At 38.6% G+C, this 21,760-nt stretch overlaps 1 protein-coding gene across 1 annotated transcript in view; it reads left to right on the top strand.

Annotated features, from left to right (window-relative positions):
• LOC106903680 (latent-transforming growth factor beta-binding protein 2) overlaps positions 1-21,760 on the top strand; it is a 108,283-nt gene that overhangs the window by 8,807 nt on the left and 77,716 nt on the right. The window contains exon 3 of the mRNA XM_014967655.2: positions 11,492-11,762. Coding sequence (XP_014823141.2) covers positions 11,492-11,762 — 271 coding nt within the window. The remainder of the gene's footprint in view (positions 1-11,491; positions 11,763-21,760) is intronic.

The raw sequence follows: 21,760 nt of genomic DNA, 5'->3' as shown, positions 1-21,760 counted from the left end.
CTTGGCCTCTTGGCCCCTTCTTTTGTCTATCCTATGGTGTATAGCTATGTATTACTTTGTGTTGGTCTATTCCCATAAAACGCATTGCATTAAGAGTTGGTTTAGTTCTTCAACATAGGCATTTGTGATTTTACTTTCTAGACCTATCTAAAAAACAGAATACCCAAGGGTATATTGGATGCCATGTTTTAATTTTATGTTAAACGGCGCCATAGTTTTCTGTAGACTGTAATAACAGGTTGACATAAGGACTTTTTTCTCATTAAAAGTTATCTTTGAATTTTACAAGTGAAGAAAAACACTACACTGCAAGCGACATCTCTGTTGAGCAGCAAGAGAATGTGCCTGCTGCTTCTCCGGTCCTTTTCAGATAATTATTTCCTCCTCACACATGCAAACACTTTTCACACACACATTTTCACTGGTCAATTACACAATAGGCTTGAGTGACCCGGCAGTCTTCCTATTAGGCCTGCTTCCCTCTTTCACAGTTCATATATTGCACAATCTCACATAGACATGCTGTACAAACTGTGTATTGCATCCAACATAAAGACACGTACTGAAAGAGTAAATTTCATCTACCTGAACAAGTTCTGCCTAACGCGTCTGTGTTAAGGAAGAGAGTACACTTTAGTAGGCCAGGGGTCTGTCCAATCATCCGGGCCCCCTTAGAGCTTGGCCGTCACCAAAGTCTGACTGGAGGCTATGTTACTGGCTCCATTTTCGGCAAAGTGCCAGAACGTAAGCCACAGACTGGAATAGAGACTTGCGAATACCCCAGTTAGAAGAATTTAGTGGACAGCTTTATTCGGTCCCTCCCCGAGTCCCAGGATACTTTTTAAGGAGATGCCAGTATGGGAAAACATTTTCACAGTGGGGGAAAGAAAAGGAACAAATCTGTCACATCTGAGAATAAGCGAGAACATAAATCTGCTGAGCTATATTTAAGAACTTTCTACTTAAGTGGATGATGCAATGTCTAACGTCCAAAGTGTCAACTGTGGGATTTATAGCAATGCCTTCCTATCTAAGCAAATATAGGTGAGGAACTGATTGCTGTTTTCTATTGAAACACTTTTAGTAAAATGGAATACATCCGTGTGCGTGGGCTGATGCTGAAAATGTTGTTGTTGAGAACTTAACCCCCATGTATGTCCTGACAAGCTGAGGATAGATTATTACCAGACGTGTTTGTTTATGAAGTAATTTCTGAAAATAGCCGGTGTTGCCAAATACTATAAGTTTTTATTTACTTTGATTTACTTGACTTTTCTGGTTAAGTTATGGTACTGATTAAGGATTAAAGTTGATACATTTATGTAATGTCATATATTTTAAGTAGCTGAAAAACTGTTTTTTTTGTTTGTTTTTTTCCCCCTTGTGTTGGTACATGAATGAAGTGTTTTGGCTCAGCCTTAGTGTTTTAGTTTCCTAAATTATTTTAGGTTGCTTTAGATGCTTCACAAAAGTATTCATACCACTTGAACTTTTTCACATTTTATCACAATATAACTACAATCCTCAATGTGCTCTGACTAAAATTTTACTTTTTAGCCAAAAACACTGTGAGGTGGAAAAGTAATACTCTACAGAACTCTGAAAACAAAATCCCAATGTAGAAATTTAGTGTTGGCAGCATCATGCTGTGAGGGTGCTTTACTTCTGCAGGGACAAGGAAGTTGTTAGGAAGACAGATGCATCTAAGTACAGGGCAATTATGAACCCTGCTAGAGGCTTCAAAAGAGCTGAGCCTGGATTTTCACCTTTCAGCTGCACAACAACCGTCAACATATAACAAGAGCTACAATGGATCAAATTCAATCAAGTTACAATTATGTGTTAGAATGGGCCAGGCAAAGTCCAGGCCTAAATCCAAATGAGAATCTGTAAGACTTTAAAATAGATGATCATAGATGCTCTCCATCCAGTCTGCTACAAACTTTCTCGATTTTGCACAAATAAAACCAGTTGGAGTTTAATATGTTGACGTTTGTGGTTGTAATGTGACCAACTTTTAAAATGTTCAAGTAAAATACATTTAAAATCACTGTATGTTTACCAAACATTTGGTAGGTTTTATAACAGCAGATGGTTCAGAAACAGGGTGTTCTGCTATCTGCGCTAATGTTCATGCCAGTGTCTCAAAGACATGCTTTTCTGGAACACTGCAGATGTCAGTTCATTATTAGTTTAGATAACATTAATCACTAGATAAGATTTAAATACATTTTGTCCTGCCAGTAATGGTTAGCCATGGGATGTTGTACAGCTGCCAAAACAGTAATTTTCCAAAATGAGGAAGCGGTACATTGGTTTACTACCAGCAAATTTTCTATCAATGGGCAGCTTGTGTTGAGGATGGCTTCTGTTTACAAAATAATAATTTACTTAGACGTGGAATTGGAGTGCAAGTTAAAATTTCTGCCCTGTTTGATGGTAAATACAGTAACCATCAATTATGTGTCTTGTACATCAGTATGTAATTACAGATTGGAGACTCTTAAAAGTCCTATTACTATAGAGAAGATTTAGATCATATATTTCCTCATTTGTATCTGCCTGCAGAAAATTCCTTAAGATCTTTAGACTCTTGAATGAGGCTTTCAGTCACACCAGCATTAGCTATGGGTAATCTCACCAAGGGATCTTGTTTCAGTATCACTATTCATAATCTGAATTACAATTACCCACTGATATAGCTCACTGATCACATGAGTCGTTTTGGATTTGGTTGCCTAGACACAAAGCCTGTGACTTTGACCTAATGGAAAAGGCCCAACTCTCAAATCTTTACATCTGGTTTTTGATCTGATTTTATTCTGACCAGGAGTTTCAGTTTGTGTTTCTGTTGAATTGGCACATCTTTCAGGTTTCTCTTGTATTTTTTAAAATCTTTCCTTTATTTAATCTAGAAAATCTATTTATTTAGATTGGCATATTTAATATACTTTGCCTTATTTTTGGTGAAGTCACGTGCTCATCTACACTATGTAGAAAGTAAATCAGTGGAATTTAAATCAGAGAGAGACAGAGGGCTGTTAATTGTTCATCTGAGAGACAACCTGGGGTAATAAACTGTTTCCATGACTGCTGATTGGTTTGAGATGCTTAACTGTGTCATAGCCACTGTAGGTTTTATCATATATATGGCCAATTGCTTTCTGTCATCGCTACAAAACCTTTCAGACATAATTTACCTCTACCCTGGTTTTACCCTCTATTTTTGGGTAATTTCTCCCTGCAAATCCTCTCAAACTCAATCAGCTTTGATGGGTATTGTTGGTAAACAGTCATTTTCTTTATATCTTTCAGAGGTTGTTTATTAGGCTTTAAGTTAGACAAGTTTGAAATAATCCAGTCCCTATTTGAAGGTCTGAGTTACAAAACCCTGTTTACTATGCATATTTTGTGGTTTTCTTGCATATCTAAGTGTAAAAGGCCCCACTGGTAAAAAAAAAAAAAGGAATTTGGAAATACTCCACAATAAAGGTTGCACAAATCAAAACTGTTGTTTAAAGAATCTCTATTTGGTGTAGATGTATCCAATTCTGGTTCAACTAGTTCATGTGTTTTAGACAATAAACCAGAGACAATCAAATGTGGTCCAGACTCACAGTAGATTCCAACTTTCATCATTAGCAACTAACAAGTAGCCAGTGACAGTATTCTCACAGTGTCGCATATTGTATCTGGTGTTTCTTTTTCTTGTTGCATTTTGAATATAGGAACTAATTGTATACCTTTAAAGGTTGTGTATGGTTACTTATGATGGAAAAAAGTGAGACATTTAGAAAATAATTCTATTGATGTGCAAGTCTTTTGCTTGTAAGTTTAGCATCAGTGCTGAAGAAATGTTGAAACACAGCTTTACGATTTCCTCTCTGTCTTTGGACGTCCTAGTGAGTGTTAAAGGGTTAATGCCCACATTTTACTCTTCCATGTGGGAGGCAGCTGCAGAAGTATCATAACATGTGTGAGCATTTTCTGACCTCAAAAACAACCTCCAAATATTTAGGTCCACCATCTTATATATGGCTCAAACCATTTCAGTTTACTTTTTCTTCCCCTTTATGACCACACTATGAAACATAAATATTTTGACGCTATCTTTTGCAGTCTTTACTGTGACCAAATCTCACCAGTCAGCCTTCTAAATTCATATTCACGGTGCAGGGATTTTTTTTCCTCTTTCTGCGTTTTAACAAAAATCACATGGATTGAGAATATTTGCTGCTGGAACCTTTGACGTTCTTTGATAAATTCAAGGAACTGACCTGACGTCAATGCAAACCAAGTCGACATAGCTGCATTCTCTGATTTACGAGAACAGGAGGAGATTTTAAAGAATTCTGTTGTTTCTGGTGATGTCATTTAGCCAGAGCTGAAAATCATGCAATGAAGACAGCCGCTGCGTCCTTCTTGGCTTTTAAATGTCCGGTGTGGATTTGTAGGGGTTGCACAGTTTACAGTTTAGAGGCCTTGATACTCCTTTTGAGAGAGTTATAGTTTATTTGGCAGATCCTGTAATCAATACACACTCTATAGTCTAGAAACCCCATCATTAACACAAAGGTTGGACAGTTCTTTCTGGGTTTGCCTTCCAAAACCAGGAATGCTACTTTCGACGCTCCAGCTGGTGCGTCTGCTTGTAGATTGCAGTTGAGTTCTGTTTTGATGTCCTGACCCACATATTTTTCCAATTGCCACTGCTGACAAAGACGCATTGGAAAGGAGGTCTATAATTAATAACAATTAAATGTAAGACCTTTTAAGACCACACAGAATCATGCATATAAGCAAAACTGTTCCACAGCGGTTTTGAAGTTTCAAAATGCAATCATTATTTTGAGAAACCAGCTTATTATTTTAAGAAGGGCCAATCCAATGGGTAAACAAAGTGTTACATTTGTACTTGACTAGAAGTATAAAACATTCTTTGATAATGTTTTTTTTATTTTATTTATTTTATAAGCTCTGGTCTAGGCAGCAAGAATTATGTGCAGAATCATCTCAAAGAATCTGTAGAAGAAGATCAAGCTTGATTGACACTTCCTGTGCAACATGAACAACAAGCAACCTTCTCTTTCTGCAGCACATGCACTCACCCAGGCCTCTGTGTTGTTAGGGTACCATATATCATCACGCCCTTCTTTTTTAAGACCATATGGAAGCTGTTGGGAGGTGACCGCCCCCTCCCAGCAACCCCCCCCCCCATACCCCCGCCCCCTCTAGATGGATGGGATTTGTGGGGTTTTCTGGTGAACACCACGTCTCTCAGAGTTGAGGCTTACAAGTTTGTCGGCGCACTCCCCCGAAAATTCAGATATTATCCATGGAGGGTCCCAGCATGTGGCCCATTAAGAGCCGAATGCTGGAGTTTGTGGGTAGTGGTGGAGGCACGGTATGGAATGCCTGAAAGTAATGTTATGTGTGTCATGGGTCGGATGTGGGTTATCAAAATTCCCTCACAGACATGAGGTGGGTTCAGAGAGTAAAAGCTCTGACTACTGTATTGGACCAGAAAGCCTATATTGTTGCTGCTGACAGAGACATCTTAATTTGGTAAAACAGCCAATTATACTTGTGAGATTTCCCACAAAGGGCAAATGAAAGATCACTCAAACAGTGGTAGCCTCTTTTCTCTCTGGCTCTGATTAGAAAGAAAAGTGGTGTTTGTTGTGGAGTTTTTTTTTTTGTGTGTGTGTGTGTGTGTGTGCGTGTGTAGGTGTGTGTGTGTGTATGAAAGCTTGCAGAGTTGCAGACAGTAAAGTTAATATTTTTCTGGCCTGAACTGATAGTTCTTGCGCTGCATGCCATGTGGAAATCACATGTTGGAAAGAGATTTACACTCACTTGAAATGATTAGCATTGAGGGGCAATTGTATTAACTGCTCAATAGACCAATTCTTACTTCCTCAGTGGACAGTGTGCATGGATGAAAGGCAAATTTTCGAGCTAGTCTCTCCACTTTGCCTCCCACAATCCTGAACACTTGACCTCCTTCTTGAGATCTGTCAGGTTCTTTGGTGACCCCTAAAGAAAAGCTCCTGCTGTCATCGCAGGAGGTCTGCCAGACTTAATATTCTGCCTCAGAACTTTTTCCTCTGTCCTGATCTTATGTTTGACTGTGAAAGTTTGAAAAGCATATATTGCTAAGTAAATATATATCTAACAGGGCTATTGACATAAACTTTACACTAGAGTTCCATAATAACCCAGGTCATCCATCCATTTTAAGAAATCAATCATTTGAACAATGAAACCCCAGCTTCATTGATTTTAACGCACTCTTTAGTACAAACAGTCTTCAGATATTCTGTTGCCTTTTGTAATGTCGCACTGTAAATTTTAGACAAATGAAAGGTTTTTATTTTGATCAAACGTTTTGTGGAGAATGTCTTTCAGCATTAGAAATATTTTTTGTCACTAGAACAATGGAGCCAACAACTCCTAATCTATAATATCCTGTTTTCTTGTTACATAGATAGGATTTCTTTTAGCCGCTCTTCGAAATGGGCAAGAACACGATATTCAAGTTATGGGGTTATGCTACTGAAAAAAAACAAAAAACGTTTGATTTAAGATTTTATGGTAATCTTTACCAGTAGTGCCAAGAATTGTGGACTAGGTACTACTAGGACTAGGTAATGCTGCTCAATCAAAATATCAAAATCTTATCTTTTACCTGAACTTCCTGTGTTGGTGTCAAGGTTTAGTTGCCATAAATCACACCTTCAGTCATATTCAACTACATTTTAATCTCTATAAAAGCTTCTAGCTGCTAGATCTCATGAATATGTGCAATGCATTCAGTCAGAGAAGAGATCTTTGTTATTATACTTTCATGAATAATATAATTTTCAGAACCGCCGAGTTACATTTGGCAGCACTGGTGACAGATGGGAGATTTCTCTCCAGGTTTGAATTAAGTCTGGTTTTGGTTTCAGATTGCCCCTTCCTCAATGGACAGGCTGTAAAGATTTTATGGTTTGTATTACCTCTGACTCAGAGAGCAGGTAAAGGAAACCTCTGGTGGGCTGAAATGAAGCAGAAACAAGCACAAAATTAGAATTAGAATCCAGTGGTAGAGGGAAAGATTTGCAATCTTAATTAGATGCAAATACTTCAACTCAGATAACTATAGCCAAATCGAGAAATCTGTAAATATACCAACAGTAATGAAGCCCAAATCACTGCCTTAAGGTAAACACTCACTTAACAAACATTGCCCAGTATTTATTATTAATATATAAATTACCCGTGTTTTGCAGCCTGTTATTGAAATGTAGACATATTTGTATCAGTACATCTCAGGGATGGCCTGAACAGTGATACTTAAGAGATAAAGTGTCCCATTTGTATTTTAACACAGACTTAGCTATTAAGACGAAAAGCAAAACTATGTTCATTAGAAAAACATTCAATATAAAATGCATGCAATTTTCCTAAAAATGACTTTAATAGGTCTACACAAAGTTAGATTATTATCAGAATATATATGTAGAATAAACTGACCACAAATGTCGCGTCAAGAAAAGACATTGTATTCAAATCTCCAATTCAAGTCATTCACTCTATGCAGTTAATGTGAATCAATACGTTTAAACAACTGAACAAATTCAGCTCATTGTCTAATGCCGTCTGTATAAAAAGATTTATATTAAAGGCAGCCCAGAAAATTGCATTGCACTGCTGGCTCTGCAGCAGTTCCTCATATTGAGGAATTGTTGGTAAGAATAGAAAGGGACAATATGAAGAAACCTCCAACAGAGCAAAGCTTAATGAAAAGGAACACAACAAAGCAGCTTTAAAGCTGGTTTAATTTGTTTAAACCTGATATCAGCCCAGTTTGTCCTGACATGCTTTCTGCTCCATGTAGGCTCCTGTAGGTGTTTAAAGTTGGATTTAGCCGTGTGCATTTGTCTCGAGATGTGAAAACAGATCGGATGTTAAAAAAAGAATGCAGTGGCTTATTATCCAAAGAGAAGCTGCAAAGTGAAATAACTCAGCGCTGACTCCAGAATGTCCCAGACTTTATTACACTATATTTAAAAAAACCATAAACTTTTATAATGGAGTTTTCCCGCTTGTCAGAATGATGTCATTAGCTAGATTATGCTCTCCTCCATGTACTGGTTGGCATTTTTAATAACCATCTGCGGGCATAGACATCCTCTATAATGTAGACATGAGCCTTTAAATATATGCATTTTTGTTAAAAAAAAATCATAATTACCATTTTTCTTCTCCACAACGATTGTAAAATATTTCCATTTTTACAGCAAAAAATCAAGATGGTAAAAAGGTTGTTCAAGCATAACAATCATTCACTGAGCTTTCTTCCTTGTGGATGATGAAAAGTGTTTTTTCACACAGAGAAGGAAATGCATACTTAAAGTTTCTCTTAGCATATTTATGTTTTCTGAGAAAATACCGGTTCCCTCTTCAAGAAGAGGCCAGCATATTCTAATGGGTTTTCTGGAGACACTAAGGCCTAAAATAAAAAACATATTGTCAATGTATATTTTGGTATTTCAAAACAATGCAACATGTAAATCATGGTGTTGGCAGCATCATTATCTGGGGATGCTTTTCTTCAGCAGGGACAGGGAAGCTGGACTGGTTTATAATACTGCAATATAGCAAGAGCCCATTGCACCCCTAAAAGATGGTGCCAGTGAAATAATTATTGAAGAATGAAAGATTTAGATATTTTTATGTAGTTATTGGTCAGTAATTAGTTGTTATCGCCACACGCTTATGTGCTGAGACTGAACTCCGAGTTTCAGTCTGATAGTCTCCTCTTTTCAGATGACTGGATGCAGCCTTCTTTCCAGAAAACGTAGCCAATTTGACTCAGTCATAATTAAGGCTGAAGTGGCAATGCCAGGAATGTTTGCCATTTCTCCTCTTTTATTTCTGACGGATTCTCATTTTATGATTACTCTTGCAAAGTAATAATTGCTGCACATATTTCCGAAATGGGTGGAATGTGAGGCAATTAGTTTTAATGATGTGCAAGACAAATCTGCACGACAGCAATTACTGTGACAATGTGTTCAGCAGCCCAGAGGCAGGACCCAGAGACAAATAGAGATAGTCAACGGCAATGTACGCCACGGGCGCACATGCTGCATGTGAGGCCATATGTCAGGCCTTGAGTCACTGACCTGTCTGCTTTGTTCAGCACAGGGGACATGTTTGTCTCCTGTCATCACCGGGACTCACAGATGAAAACGGGTAATTGAACATATACCATCGCCGACCAGTTCTGGATTGTTTCTCACTTCAGTTCGGACAGTTTTATTGGAGGAATTTGTTCTCACACGTTGTCCCCCTTTCACCATAATACCCGAGGAATCGATGACCTTTTTGATCTAATTCTGCATCCAGGGCTTGAGTTTGAGCAGACATCGGGTTCAAGTCGGCAGCGTTTAGACAGCCCATACTTTAACTAGCTGGGGTATTTTACTTCTTGCCAAAACAAAATACAGGCAATCCCTACTTTATCCCATAATGGAAAATTTGGATCACTTACCAAGTTGTACAATTCCCAACCACATCTCTCTAAATGTGTACAATTAATAACAACAACAACAAAAAAAAATGGTTATGCTTCCAAAAGTGTAGTTAAATGTAATATTTATAAAACTTAGATGATGTGAATCATGTTTGCTTATTGCATTTCTTTTGTCATAGGCTGATGCTGCACATAGAAGAAGACTTTAATGTAGTCATAGATGGGAAACTTATCTGGTCATTGTTTGTAGGATCCATATCATAACAAGCGACCAGAGTCTGAACAGCAATGCAATAACAGGAAGTGTTGAGCAGGTATGGAGTGCTGTTCTCAACCAGTTCAGTCCCTTTTGGCTGCCAGTTCGAGCCGTGGCACCGATCCTGCCTGCGATCCGTCAGCGTTCACAGCATCTGTGTCAATAGCATTCCATAGCTGTTGACAGAGCGCCGCTGTTTGCTTTAGCCACCGCAGACCAGTGGCCTAATGTACTGTTTGAGGACAGTGTCGTAAATCCTCAAGTGCTGTACGCTCCAGTCATTGGTGACACTAGGTCAGCTTGCTTGTTTTAAAATGGGTACCACAGTGTCTTTCCTGATTTAAAGTAAATGGAGTGTAAAGGCAGGCCCCAGTAAAGAGATACTGATTATCTTCCTTTGACTGTGAGGTACCTTGATCACGCTGTGTTTGCAGACAGGTGGAAATTATCACATACTAATCACAAGCTTTCTCTGAGGTGCTTTGTATTCTTGAAAAATCTTTAGACATTAGGAGTATGGAAAAATGACCATCCTACCAACGTATGGCTATTCATTTCAACTAACAGACTTGGTAAAGACTGCATAAATCAGAGAAGCAGTCAAGATGCTGATGGCAACTCTGGAGGATAGGAGAAATCTGCTATGAAAGATAATATATTGCTATGATAACTATTAGTTGTGCTCTCCACAAATCTGGTTTTTATGGAAGAGATATGTTTTTCTTGTCTGGGAAGCTGGTTAGAGCTGAAGGGGGAAACATGAATGGAGTCAATATTGGGATTTGCCAGAAGAAAATCTGCAGAACTCTTGAGAATGGAGCAAAGATTAACCTTCTAGCATAAGGCTACTATTAAATGGTTTAGCTCAAAGCTTATTTGTGTTTTAGGACGGTTCAGTGAAAGTCCAGATACAAAAATCCATTCAAGAATCTGTAGCATCCATCCAAACTGACTGAGCCTCAATTACTTTGCAAAGACAAATGCGAAATCACTCAGTCTCTAAATGTACAAAATTGATTAAGACGCCAAAAGACTAACTGTGGTAACAGCAGTGAAGGGTGATTATACAAGGTATTGATTCGGGGTTGTTGAATAGCAATGCATTCCACCCTTTTCTGAGTGTTTTTGTGCATACTTGTAAATCACATCCATTATTTTCCCTTTACTTCACAATTTTGTGCTGTTTTGGATTGGTCCTTCCCATAAAGTCCCATTAAAATTCCTTAGGGTAGTTGAATTTTCTGAGTCTGCCTCCAGCAAACAGTGTTACTTTTTTTAACCCATTTATGACCTCTGTATTTTTATGGCCTGTTTTTAAACGGCCATTCATTACAGTGAAAGAACGCGCTTTATTCTTGATTAGAAGCAAAACTGACAGAGTAGAACTGCCAGCAGCACTAAACTAATCCACAAGCTTGTTTTACAGCTGTACCTCCTGCAGAATTAATGTAAGCGATCATTTACATTTAGACTAAACAAGGCTGGCTAAAACCTCAGAACTAACAGAACCAGACAACCCCGCCGTGCTCTTTACAAAATGGAAAGCATCAAAATGACTCAAAAGTTAAATAAGAGGCCTTTTTATTGAATCACTTCACTATGAGCCACCGTGCTGAGATCAGGAAAAGCCATTTCTCCTTCATACAAGGGGCCATACGCGCCGATGTGTGCTGCTGAGAACATGATCCCCCTCTGTGCTCTCTCTCCCCCAGCTGACTGCCAGCCCCCCTGTCAGAACCGCGGCTCCTGCAGCCGACCACATACTTGTGTGTGCCGCTCAGGCTTTCAGGGTCCCCGCTGTGAGGAGGTGGCCCCCGAGCAGGTGTACATTCGTGAGAGGGGCACTCTGAGGCGCATTCAGCCAGGCACCAAACCCTTCCAGAGAGACCCACCACAGAGAAGACCCTCGGAGAGGAAGGCCGCAGACACCACCAAGCTCCAGACCCCGCGACCTGTGACCACCAAGCAGCCTGCCCAGACTGCGTAAGTAGCTCCACAAATGTTTCTCGTCATATCCAGAAGGGCTTTCACACTCGTGTCATATATGTTAGTCTATGTAAGTCGTCACGATCTGAAGTGTATTTACAGAGTACGTAAAGCTTTCTCTTGGTAAATTGCTTTAATTTGCTTCCTAAACATGCTGTATTTGTTAACTCTGCAAGCAAATGCACAGATGGGAGCTATTCCACTGAAATCAACAGATTTTTTTTTTAGCTGTTGAAATTGGCTGAACATTTGTGCTTTCATTTGCTCTTAATGAGAGTTTGGATTAGTTCTGATCCAAAAATATGATGAACAATCCATTTCAACGTGCAGTTTCTTTTTATTTTGCATAATATATTCATTTTTATAGCTACCATAACTTTTCATGAAATGCTGTCATGCTGACAGAAAACATACCATATGAAACAAAGTTTTTATTAAAAAGTACTGCAGAACACTTACACCCATGATCTGCTTGTGTTTATTCCTTTAAATTATAGATAGATCGATCAGAATTTTGACGCCCATTTCCATTCTCTGACTGGCTTTGTACAAAATTTGATCATCCATGTATATTTCTGAAATTATTTTAATTTAATCCTGTTCCGCTGTTGGGACCAGAACTCCGTGGAAGGAGAAATGTATTTCAGTGGGACTTTCCTGAGAAATACTGTAGCTTCATTTATGTTTCCTCACATGGCAGGTGATTCAGTTTCTTTTCAAAAAGCTTCTTACATCATCACTGAAACTGAAAATAGCCATTTTTGAATCTTTCTTATGGAATGTGGAGGATTCATTGTTTGAATCCTGAGTTGCTGTCTGACCGGTCAGGGCCGATCAAGCTGAAAATCATCTGAATCCAGTCACCAACTTGATTCTCCGGTTACATACATCTTCTTTCCAGACACGGCCTCCAAAAAACCTATGTAGAACATTAATTATAGAAGCAGCTAAGAAGCACCAACTAGCCCACAAATCTGATCTGTATGGAAGAATAATAATAAGAAAGTCATTGCATAAAGGAACACATATTAAGTCCCATTTGGTATTTGCCTCAGAACATTTAGGGAACACAGAATAATGTACTGCATCATTACCTTCATTGTGAAACATTGGAGTGGCAGCATCATGCTGTAGGGAGCTTTTCTCCATCTTGCACACTTGAGTCTGGACAGGCTTCCTGGAGATAAATGGAGGCATGAAAGAAAACTTCTCGATACGGTTTGAATGTTATGATTCCATACATTTTGCGCTCCAATGTAACATAAAATATTCCACAAAGCAGGTAATCTTTCGCTGCTTTTAAAAAGTCATACTTAAAAATCTCTTAGTTTTAATCTTCAAAACATTAGAAAACTTAGTGGCTTTCCAGACAGATGTACTAATCCATACTGCTTGACGGAACAAGTTGTTTTGAAATGCATTTTTTTGGGGTTTGTGACTGCTTCAGTTTTTCTTTGATTTTTTGGAGCAATGGTGACTGTTATGTATCCAACTAATAATTGCCCAGACAAAGGTTTCTTTCAGTGCGTTCAGCTTATTCTCCAAAGACTGCTAATCAGACAAGCTTAATAGTTTCTTGGCCTGGATGTCTGATTGTTTAAGACTCAGTCTTGTTGGAAATTGCATTTTTGGTTTGATTAATGACTGCCGCGGTCACAACCATATTTCCGATTAAGGAAAAGCAGGGTAATTGATTTCGGGAGTGTTTTGATGAAGATTCATATTGCTTACAAGCCCTGACTTATCTTGTCAAATAGTTATCTGTTTTGACCTTGTGCCCAGCAGTTTTCTAGTTGTTTATGTGCTACAATTTATTTGGGCACTAAGGTCATAATTTACTAATTTACCAGTTTGTCATTTTGGTAATTTCTTTCTACCAAACCACAGACACATTTTTAATTATTTCTGACATTTATGATGATTCTCCTGCTAATTAGCGAAAGTCTTATGTCATTTTGAGCTCTTGCTGGTGTTGTGGAATGATGATGGCAAAGACAACCACGTGCTTGTGGTAGCTCAGTGAAACGCGGCTAAATATCTTGGCACTCGCTTCACAAAAACGCATTTTCTACATCCTCCTTCCCTAAACAATTATCTCGAAGTCATAGTAAATCTTCTAATCAATACAAGATCTCTGGAGAGTGCACAGTTGCTATGCATATGTTTTCTTTGTTCTCGACTCACAGGACATATTTGTGTTCTGAGTCACGGATCTGGGGTAAATAGAAGTAGACTGGACTGCAGGCATAACGCTCCGAGGAGCAGACAGTGTTCCTGAATCACAAATACCACCACAATGACTCCGTTTGCTGTCATGTTTCTGCTGAAGCTGACTAATCCCGTAGTCCGTCCGATTCAGTCTTTCCAGCTAACTGAAGAATAAACTGCAGTAATCAGTGTACTTAATCATTTTCAGGTCTGAGTAAAAACTTCAGCTTAAATTGTCTACACTTTAACACTAATCTGATATTTATTTGAACACTTGCCCTGCTCTTTCCAGTAAGGTACTGGAGCCCTTGTGAACTACCGTGCTTTTTTTTTTTTTTTTTTTTTTTTTCTTTTCGCATTCCCTCAGTCCATAACGATCTTTCAGGGGTGGAACCGTGCTCCCTCGGGGTACACAGCGGATGCAACTCGTGGTTTCAAATATCAGGTTGAAGATCCACCGCTTCCAAAGCCTGGAAAGCACGAGCGATGTGAGGTCACGGAGACTAAGAGTCAGAAAGCGAGACCAGTGCCAAGACCTAATAAAGGAGTCTGAGTAGGCAATTAGGGAGGTTAGGTGCTCGAGAAAAGATAGATTATATTGGCTTTGCATCCTACTTTTTTTTTTGAATCGACAGGCAAAAGTTGCATTATGTATTCAGCAACTATTTATTTTCTTTTGTTGAAGAGACACTAAGAGGTACATTGCTTGTCTTGTTTACAAGAGAATTGGCTTATTATGCCAGCAGCATTTTCAAAATTACTCAGCTTGGCAAGTGGTATCAGGTAGCTCACAATAAATAGTAGAGCGAAGGACAGACCAGAAGGAAGAAAATGGAACGATGGCATGTTCTTTTTTTGTATTTTTATTTTTTTGATCTTGTGGGTTTGTTCTGCTGTTACGCCTGAATTTCCTCAATGTGAGACAATAAAGGACATTTCTTCTCTGTTATATTGGAACATTTTGAGAAACTATCCTGAATATAGTTTAATCTATCTTTTCACTCTTATTATATTGTAATTTTAATCTTCACCGTGGAGAGGAAGTCAGGTTTTTTAATCAAGCTTTAGGTTTTCTTTGTTGATGAAAAGGTTGTTTCAACCTTAAGAAAAGAATTCAACATCACTTTACTCCTGACGCAGCAAAAAGTTGATATTTTAGTCCTTCTAGTAAGCTGCGAGAGAAATTAGCTGAGTGATTTGAGTTTTTTGTAGTTTAATGAAGCATAGTGTGAAACATATTGTTGCCCCTCCTCCATTTGTGACTGTACATACAACTCAGCTGGCTGAATAAAAAGGCAGCTACACTTTTACCTCAGTTTCAAGAAATACAATTTCGGCTGTTTGGTGATATTTTCAATTATAGCTGCACAACCTGCCGAATCACAATCATCAAAATATATCTTTTGTCAGTTTATGAATCGGAGACTCCAATGTTTGCCTTGAAGTCATATTTTAAGTTTAATGCATTTGCACTTTGCATGCAAACTACATATTTGGATAGCCTCAAACCTCCTTTGTTGTACATCAGTTTACAAAAAAAGTAGAAAATTTGTAATGATGGAAAAGATAGAAAAGCTAAGGAAAATGTGGGTTGGTCATGATCAAGATCATCATCGTGATATTCACCATTATTTTCAAGTTAAATGTTTTTCTAGCATCGCCTTACCCTGTTTTTGGTGCTGAAAATAAGGGGCAATAATAATTTAAAGCTAAAGAATTGCCACCTAGAACTGTGGTTTAGAACTACAGCTGGCAAGCTATGAGAGGCAATTCTGTTCATCAGCCAACCCAAGCAGAGAGAATGACTGATTAACTACTTAACATCAGCTCGTAAAACTTGTTATTTTGTACAGAGCAGAACAGTAAAAATGGATTATATTCTGTGCATTTGGAAATGACCTCAAAATTCAGGTCATTTCCAATTCAGATCAAACACATTTGTGATAAACAAATGTTTGATCACATTTGTTCGTTATTTTTACTTAAACCTCTGTACCAGCATCAAAATGCTAAATAAAATTGTCATAACTAGCAATTAGATCATGGTATACATTTTAAGTGCTGGAAGCTAAACAATGGTGAATGAGCCAAACTCATTCTGATTCCCTGACACCAAACAAAACCAGGACTCACAAAAAGTAACACAACACCTCAAGTCTTCAATGAAAAGAAAACAAACATCAAATTTCTTTTGAGATTTTAAATCAGTTTCTCCTCTGGCCTCTTTTATGTTTTTGTCAGTCGTCCAAATATGCTTGTTTGATCAATGAGGAACAACAGAATGATTTATAAGGAAGCTCCAGGCCGGAGTTTCAAAACCCCAACAAGTGAGGAACAAGTACATTCTGAGGCATAGACTTTAACTGTTTTTCCAGTGTCACACGTTGTTTCTCTGATGTCTTTGATGTGATTTCAAAAAAATCCTTTTGATGATTTACAGCCGTCTTTACATCTGGCCACCAAAGAGCATTTTTGACCTTCGACTTAAACGTCTTGTGATTCCTAAAGCTCAGCAATAAAGGGTTTGTGGTCCCTGTCAACTCCAGATCCTGCAAAATCCAGTGTGAAGGTCGGGGGTTAGTGGTGGACACTCCTGGTTCAGCTGAAACGGTGTTAATTCACACAGGATGTACTCACCACCTGAGCCCCTCATATCATCTCCACTCGCCCCGCTGTTCTCTGACATCAGCTCTCTGCAGGAAACAGAAATGGGCAGAACAGGATGTGTCAGCCTGCTAAGGTCATCTCTGTGGTCTTGCTTACGTAACCACTCAGGACGGCTGCCAGCTGGTACCTGAATAACAGAACCATGCTGCTGATAGTTGACGTTCAAGTCATTACACTAAACTTTGACCATCTTTACTATTTTCTGTGACCTCTCTTTGAATACTGTTTATTTTATTTGGTTTGATGGAAACGGCATTATTCAGACAGGGAAGCTTGAAATCGTCCTACATATAAAACACCAATCGCTTTCAGTATCACAGTCGGCATGTTCCAAAATCAGATCAGTGTGTTGGCAGCTGTTTGCAAAGTAGTTCTTTGGACATTTTTAGTGCTTCTGCCACATCCTCCACTGCTGATAGTTAAACAACTGATTGAAACTCAGGGTTATCAAAAGTTCATATGAACATGGAAGTCGTGGAAGAAAACTGTTGTTCAAAGTTTCTTGCAAATAAAAACCAGAAAAGGATGCCGTGACCTCAGTCCCCCTGATACAACAATTTGCATTGCTACATTTCTCTGGAGTCACAGCTGTTAGTCCTGTGACTCTATCCGCTTTACTCATCTGTAAACTGAAATTTCTGCCAAAGTAGTTGGAGCGTGACCATAGGGATCGATATTTAAGTCTTTTCACAGATTATTGAACCTATTTACATCTGAGCTTTGACTAGACCTTTCTAATACATGAATAAGGTTTGATTTAAATCATCCCATTGCAGCTCCGTCTGTATATTCAGCATTTCTGTCCTTTTGGGAGTTGGACTTCATCTGCAGGTCTTAAGGTTTTCTTTCTTAATTTTCCTGTATTTAGCTTTATCCATCCTCTTGTTAACTTTAATCTGCTTCCTTTTCACTGCAGAAGAAAAGTCTGGTTGTGTCTTTTTAATGATTTGCCAGTGGATTCAGCGTGGGCTGCTCTGTCAGCTATGGATCTCTGGTGCTTCTCCAGAATCACACAGAGCTTCTTGGCTCTTGCCTAATGTTCTCCTTGCTCAGACTTTCAATTTAGGTGGACAGCCAAGTTATGGTTGGCTTGTACTTATACCACAGTCTGACCGTTTTAAAAAGATGAGTTGAACAGCGCTTTATGAGATGTCTAAAACTTGGGAGATTATTTTAAAGTCCAAGCCTGCTTTAAACGTCTCCATAACTTCCTCCAGGACCAATGTAAAATTATGCTCTAAATTTGCAAAAGCAATGGTCGACTTATGCTGATTACATCTGTAAAAAAATCCTCCATCAGTTTAACATCTGTGACCAGTTTCATTGGTCTCACTTGCTCTCTTCTAACACTTAATTTTGAGGCCTACTCTATTCTTTCTACTGACATTGCACTAAAGTGTCTGTGTACATACACCGAGAACATGCATCTTCATTAAATGGATGCAGTTTGCAACATTATTTAAATAGTCTTTCTAGTTATTTAAAGTGAACTTTAAATAAGGCAGCTTCTGTTTCATCTGTGAACATGGATGAAACAGAAGTTGTCTTGGCATTTTAACCAAAGATGCTTTATTTCCAGCTGAGCTGTCTCTCTTGATGCATTCCTTATGTGTTTTTCAAACTGTGTGCTGACACATCAGACTGCTGCAGGCATGCTGCTGGTGTATGGAGAGGATGTACACACTGATGCGTGCGTTGCTCCATAGACCCGGCTTGACTTCAGCTTGTATTTTAAATCGGACGTTTCTTGCTCTTGGCGTGAGTATCTCTGGAGAGTTTTATTTGCGCTGATTTCCAGTTTTACTTGTGTTGTTTCACAAGTAAAATTGCTTCCTTGTGGGTCAGTAGTAGTTACTAATTACTAAACTATCCAACAATGCCAGCTTGTCAAAAAAATTTTACAGCAGTTTTTACTGAGCCAATTAATAGTTGGGAACACTGACTTTTATTTAGCACATTATATGTTTGGATGGTAGCAGTTAACAAGGTAAAATCCTACCAATGTTCACTTTCATCTCATCAAGGTCTCAAACTAAATTATGGAGCTTTTAAAGATTCTAATTGATAAATATGAAATTAACCAAGTTCATTTCATATTTGAAAGACTAAAACATTAGTCTATGTTTCTTCCCCATTGAAGAAGAAAAAAAAATCAAGCGTGCACAGAGATTCTGTAAACCCATTACATTTGCATCACTCAGGGACATACACCAATCGGGATTTTGTGACCCATTTCTGAAGCTTAGAGGAAATCTGAAGCAGGAACAAAGCCAAGCTGCAAAAGAATACAGGACTGACATTTTAAACTGTCTTTTGTACTTTAAGCAGTTAGAATAGTTAGCTGTACTCACCTAATCGGAGAGCTTGGTGTGTATTTGTTAGACGAAAATGTTAGTCCTGACTTCAAGACTGAGATTTCCAACATCGGGCAACCATTTTTTCCTGCATGCTCAAAAAGATGAAGTGGCAACTTTGCTGTACACTGTTGAGCCTTCCTGGAATCTGCTGAAGGTGTTGATCTCTCTCACTTTCCTGCAGCCTGATTGAATCTCAGACTGCAGAAAAATCATAGAAAAATAAGCCACTCAAACTGAAAATCATTTGCCAGTTCCTCAACGCATCTCGTCTTTTATTGCTGATCCCAAGTGGCAACAGCAATGCGAAATGCATGTCAGAGTTCACACACTGCCATGTTTTCTGCTGGGTACTTTTTCTAAGACTTGAACAACTGTGTCCAAAGTTTGTCACAGAACTCTGGCTTAAAACCACAGCCAGAGAAACGAAATCGGAATAAAAATTGATTGAACCTGGCCACACGAAAAAACAATAAAAAACACCCAGTTAGAACAACAACACATGCAGTTTTCTCTACATCAACTGTTATGCTTATGTCAGTCCTGCCGCTTTACTGGTGACTAATGCGGCTGGTGGTTCTGCCGCTTGTTGACTCAAGGCTTTGCACATAGCCACCCAACTGTTTTTCAGAGGAAACTGTGGTCATGGTGGGAGTTCTTGATGTTTATCATGGATCACTAGTCACTTTCAGACAAACCACACCACCGTCTGCCGTGGGCTCAAGTCAAATGTTTTGCAGCAGATGATCTTTGCACCTGCAGGATTTAGAAGAAGCAGTGATATTAGCTGTGATTAAGATCAAATATGCCTCTCGTACTCTCTAACATTAAAACATGGTGCTTGGGAAAGTTTCTTACGGTACCAGCTGGCTGCCTGGTTTTCTGCCCAAAAGTGATGTCCAGAATCATCCCCTTGTTTTGCTGTTTGACTGCTACTTAAACAGAGCAGGTCTTTGTTGATGAAGAGGCTGGTAAAGGGGAACAGGATAAGGTAATTCCCCAGGGTCGTACAGTACTGTGTGCTCTTCTCTGAACAGTTCTCTATGCTTTTTATAAACAGTTATAATTAGTATCCTTGCATTGATGGACTGGGAATGAACTGGAACAAGGTCAAGGCCCTAGCTTTGGTCGTACTTGAACCAAAGAGCCTTACTTTTATTTATTTATGTTTTGAGCAGCTTCTTTTGTGACATTAACAAGATTGTGGCTGGAAGTTTTGTGTCCTAAATTTGTAGCAGGGGTGTAATCCGGTACCTTTTTTTTTTTACCTTGGGCTTAATATCAAACGTCGTGCTGAGGATTTACAAAAGCTTCCCTGTCCTTAAGTGATCTGTATGTTGGACAAGAAAAGGAAATGTTGGGCTTAAGTATATCACATATCACTGAAAAAGCCAGTCAAGTCTCAGAGCACATTTTGTTTTTAGTGTGAGCCTAGATTTACTATAGAGTTTTGAATATCAGCAACGTTAATACTGACTGAGCATGGTATCCTCTTAAATAGATAGAGCCAAATGAGTCCCATGAGTGTTTGGCTTCCTGCGAGACCAGGGGAAACAAAGGAGCACAGACATCTCCGGCCAAAACGTTGGACTTGTATGTCTGTCTATTGAAACTTTCTTAAAGCCTCAGCACAGTCTGCATCCAAAGCCAAATCCCTCTCACCGCCAAGGATTCTGCAGCTGTTGTACAGTCAAAATACAGCACAATGCTTTTAGACAGTAAGGTAGCTGTCCCAGAATGCACAGCGGTTTTAGTGCAAAGGCAGATGGATATGACATTAATCAAACTCTTGAATGAAGCACGGTGCTGACATGAATCAAAGCATGGCTGTGTGTGGGACCATTTTGTCCATTCTAGTTTTTCAGTGCAGGTTTCCCTGTGAGGACGAACTCAGGAGTGCATTTGAAAAAGGAGTCATCCCACAAGCTTAAGGAACACGCATAAATAATTTAGTATCTCTTCCACTTTTAGTTTACTTAGAATTTTTTTATGCTCCTTTTGGGAAATTGATTTTCTGGTCCGACAGCAGAGCTTCTTACAAAGCACAATCACAGACATTCACAATATTTAACACACCTTAGAGAGCACATTTTGAAAATCATACAACTTTTTCTTTTTAATTGAGCTTGAGTTTATTGTTTTATACCTACCTCTCCAATGTGCTAAAAAAATGACAGAAAAGAGATAACAGGGCAGTTGAGGACTCACAAAAAACGTTGACAAATAATGTTAAATGTCAGATTCCTACAACATTACATAAAACAATGGGCCCCCAAACAAAATTTAGAGATTGCAAAGTGCAATTTAATTTTATGATCTGGAAGTGAAGATTTATGGCAATATATTTAGTGAGAAGGAAATAGATCTAACATACTGGCACCCTATTGAAGAATTTAAAAGCTCTGTGGTCTGTTTGTAATTCAACGCAGTGATGAACGACTGCTTTATTTTCAAACTGTGCTTGAAAAATATTTTCTAGCAGAGTTTATGTTACATATTGCAATTTTGGCATACTTAGTTCATTATGAAAAGATTTGCATCGACTTGCCAATAAGTGTGACACCAAAATCATCTACTTTATCTTTGCAAAAATGCAATGACTGTGCAAGCCTAAACTTTGGCCACATAATCAGTTAACATTTTAGCTGTGTAAATGTTTAAATTTAGGTTTCAGCATTTGCACTTGCATGAAATGAAGGAACATCTCCTTGGTCTTGACTGTATTTAGCACAAGGTTCACGTCATTCTGAAAGCAACTACAGTGGT

This window comes from Poecilia mexicana, unplaced genomic scaffold (genome assembly GCF_051168715.1).
Source record: "Poecilia mexicana isolate PSO_F unplaced genomic scaffold, ASM5116871v1 scaffold_22, whole genome shotgun sequence".
In the NCBI taxonomy this organism is placed as follows: domain Eukaryota; kingdom Metazoa; phylum Chordata; class Actinopteri; order Cyprinodontiformes; family Poeciliidae; genus Poecilia; species Poecilia mexicana.
The sequence above is the reverse complement of the archived record's forward strand: the minus strand, read 5'-3'. Positions and strand labels throughout refer to the sequence as shown.